Genomic DNA, 3,033 nt, shown 5'->3' with positions numbered 1-3,033 from the left:
TCTTATTCCCCCTCTTACCACCACCTGACACAGCCCACTCACCTACCTGAAACATTCCTAACTTCCCTCCAACTGCACTGTTTTATTCTGAACTGCTTTTGTTGGTGTCTCCTCTACCCAAACTTTAAGTCTGCACTATGCGTTGGTAGCCTGCTAGTCACATGTCAGTACTGAGCACTTGAAATTAGGATAGTCTGTGAAATGTGCTGTAAAATAAAACACACATTGGATTTTGAAGCTTTAATATGGAAAAAGCACAATTTTGAAGTCTTAGTACAGACTCTGAAGCCTTACTCCATGTTGAAATATTCTAGGCATGCCGGGTTAAATAAAATGTTAATTTCATCTGTTTCATTTTACTTTCTCATGTAGCTACTAGAAAATGTAAGATGACATATATGGCACACAGTATTATTTCTACAGGGCAGTGCTACTAATGCAAGATGTACTCTGGGATTTGGACTTGCTCCTCCCTCAGCCTTGCCATCACGTAAGCAGTACCATTATCCATATTATGACTCATATTAGGGGCCTAGAGATACAGGTAACAGTATTTTCAGAGAATGGGAGTGACCACAGATGAGACCGAATTACTGGTGGGGCAAGCAAACAAATGGAGACTGAGCAAGACTGGTCCAGCAGTTCCGGTTTTCAGCTGCACGATAACCAAGCCCCATGGTAGGTGGCTTTGCGGAACTGACCCGTGCTGGGCGTTGAGGGCCACTGCTCATTTAGGTTTCTCCTTTCTCCCTTGAAATGTATGACTAGTTTAAACAACCTTCACCTGGCTCACTTAGCTTTTTTCCTCCCTGCATTTTTGGAAGACCATAGTTTGTGAGGTGAAGACTTAGCAGGCCCTGAAATTCTGTGGTAGGCAGTTAGACAGACCCGAGCAGAGCAAGGACAGTCACCCGGGCGGAAAGCCCCAGGTGCCTAGCAACGGGCAAAACTGGGAAAATAAGGACCTCACTCCCAGGATAAGCTTTCCTCCCCTTGTATATCGCTGGCCATTCAGTTTAGACCCCTGAGGGGTGGAACAAGGGGGCAATTAGTGACCTCATTAGACTCCCATGCAGGCCCTTGCACAACCACTCCCTTAAGCATTAACCCCTAGGGATAACATCTAGGCCTCAGTTGTGTTTCAGCTCCAGGCCCTGCACAACCAGACTGGGCTGACTCAGGACCAGTTACATTGACTAATGACCCCTGACACCCTCCTGAAAGGACACACCCAGAAAGCTGAATATTTTATTGAGATCCTCCTCCAGGCCGTCCCCTAAAATCCCGCCTTAAAGCCCTTAGGAAGGCGGACTCTCCCAAGAGCAAGCTGGTGCCTTTCCTCCGCTCCCCGCTTCCTCCCAGGCCAGTTACCTTCTCCCTCTCCCTCCTCAGCTCCAAGGCCCTTTCTTTGCCTCTTTAACTTGTTTCCTGAGCCCATTTCTTCTACCGCTTTCTTCCTCTGTGACTTCCTAATAGCCCTACCAGACTGCTGTACCGATTTTTAGGTAATTTCCACACAAAGGTGGAATATTGGCGCTAGATGAAAGGTAGACCTATTTTCTACAATGTCTCCAAGTTCCATCTTATTCTAACCACTTGTTTGCATGTAACTAACATTTTTCTATATCATGTTGGTTTTTTCTCTTTAATGCTCAGGAGCCCAGGTACAGGGGACAGTTAGGTTCAGGCTCAGGCCTGCCTAATTAAACTTTCTCGTATAGTTTGAGTCGTGGCTCTGAATCCTTTCTTAGCCAGAACGCAAGGAAGGAGGTTGTTGAACCAAGATCTAGTATGACTCCACCAGTGTAACACCCGGTGCCCTTCTCACCGCTGCCAACAATTCTAGTCAATCCCTGTGGTTTTAGAACACCAGCCCTGTCTCCCTACAGAGCGCGAATCTAACAACTATGCTGCCTCCCACCAAATATGGGTGGAAATAATGCCAATTACATCAGTTCAACAGAGCCAGAGATCTGGCACCAGGAAGAAACTTAGCCACAAAATCTGTTCCATTTGTTATCTAAGCAAGAAAACTGAAGTTGAGGAAGGTGAAAAACTTGATTCATTCAGCTCTTAAAACAAAAGAAAAACTCATTAAGTATCAAAGCTACTAACCATTCTATAAGCACTCCTTTCAAGACGTTGACCATCTTCTCCTCAGTCAGAAGATGCAGACGACCTTAAAAATGCTAACAAAAGGAAGACGATGACATACAATCCAAAAGCATCCACATTAATACACTTTGGAGATTCGCCTCTGAAATGAGGGAGAATATGAATAAACACCTAAGGCTGTGAAGACGGAGAGCTGACATTAAGAAAACAAACAGATATTCTGATCTTTCAGTAAAATTACACATCTACTGGGATATTAATGTCTAAACCTTACTTGCAAACAAGTTTACCAGTCAATCCTAATGAAAGCAAGCGGCTTACCGACACCGGTGTGTCCAACCCAGTTTTTAAAATTAAAACATTCGTTGAGCCCTAGTTGGTTTGACTCAGGGGATGGAGCGCGGCCTGCGGACTGAAGGGTCCCGGGTTTGACAAGGGTCCCGGCTCCAGCCCCAGTAGGGGACGTGCAGGAGGCAGCCCATCAATGATTCTCAACATTGATGTTTCTCTCTCTCCTTTCCTCTCTGAAATCAATAAAAATATATATTTTAAAAAGTAATAAACCATTAGTTGAAAGATATCTCTTCCCACCCAGGAGTATGATTTAAAAAAAAAAAAGATCCTGGGAGGCAGAAATCACAGGATGGTAGCTCCGAAAGAGGCCTTAAAATTATATCTTGAGTCCAATCATCTCATTTTACCGCTGAGACCGGGCCTTGGAAGAGATTAAGCAGTAGCTCCCCGTTCCCTCCCCAAAGGGTACAAGCCGGCTCTTCAGACTTGTGTTCATTTACCAAATAAATGACATTCCCAAGGATCTAAACTAAAAGGGAAAAAACCCAGCCCGTGCCCGCCAACCTAACCCTTAGCCTCCTACACCTGGTCCCGGGGCAATGCCCCCACAAAGGAAATTCACCT

The 3,033-nt window shown here is 45.1% G+C and overlaps 1 protein-coding gene across 1 annotated transcript in view; it reads right to left on the bottom strand.

The window, feature by feature from the left end:
• GTF2H5 (general transcription factor IIH subunit 5) overlaps positions 1-3,033 on the bottom strand; it is an 11,937-nt gene that overhangs the window by 6,942 nt on the left and 1,962 nt on the right. Inside the window, exon 2 of the mRNA XM_006757687.1 lies at positions 2,116-2,189. Coding sequence (XP_006757750.1) covers positions 2,116-2,150 — 35 coding nt within the window. The 5' untranslated portion in view covers positions 2,151-2,189. The remainder of the gene's footprint in view (positions 1-2,115; positions 2,190-3,033) is intronic.

The sequence above is a fragment of the Myotis davidii genome, unplaced genomic scaffold, assembly GCF_000327345.1.
Source record: "Myotis davidii unplaced genomic scaffold, ASM32734v1 scaffold1494, whole genome shotgun sequence".
In the NCBI taxonomy this organism is placed as follows: domain Eukaryota; kingdom Metazoa; phylum Chordata; class Mammalia; order Chiroptera; family Vespertilionidae; genus Myotis; species Myotis davidii.
Note: the sequence above shows the minus strand (reverse complement) of the source record. Positions and strands in the feature narration are given on the sequence as shown.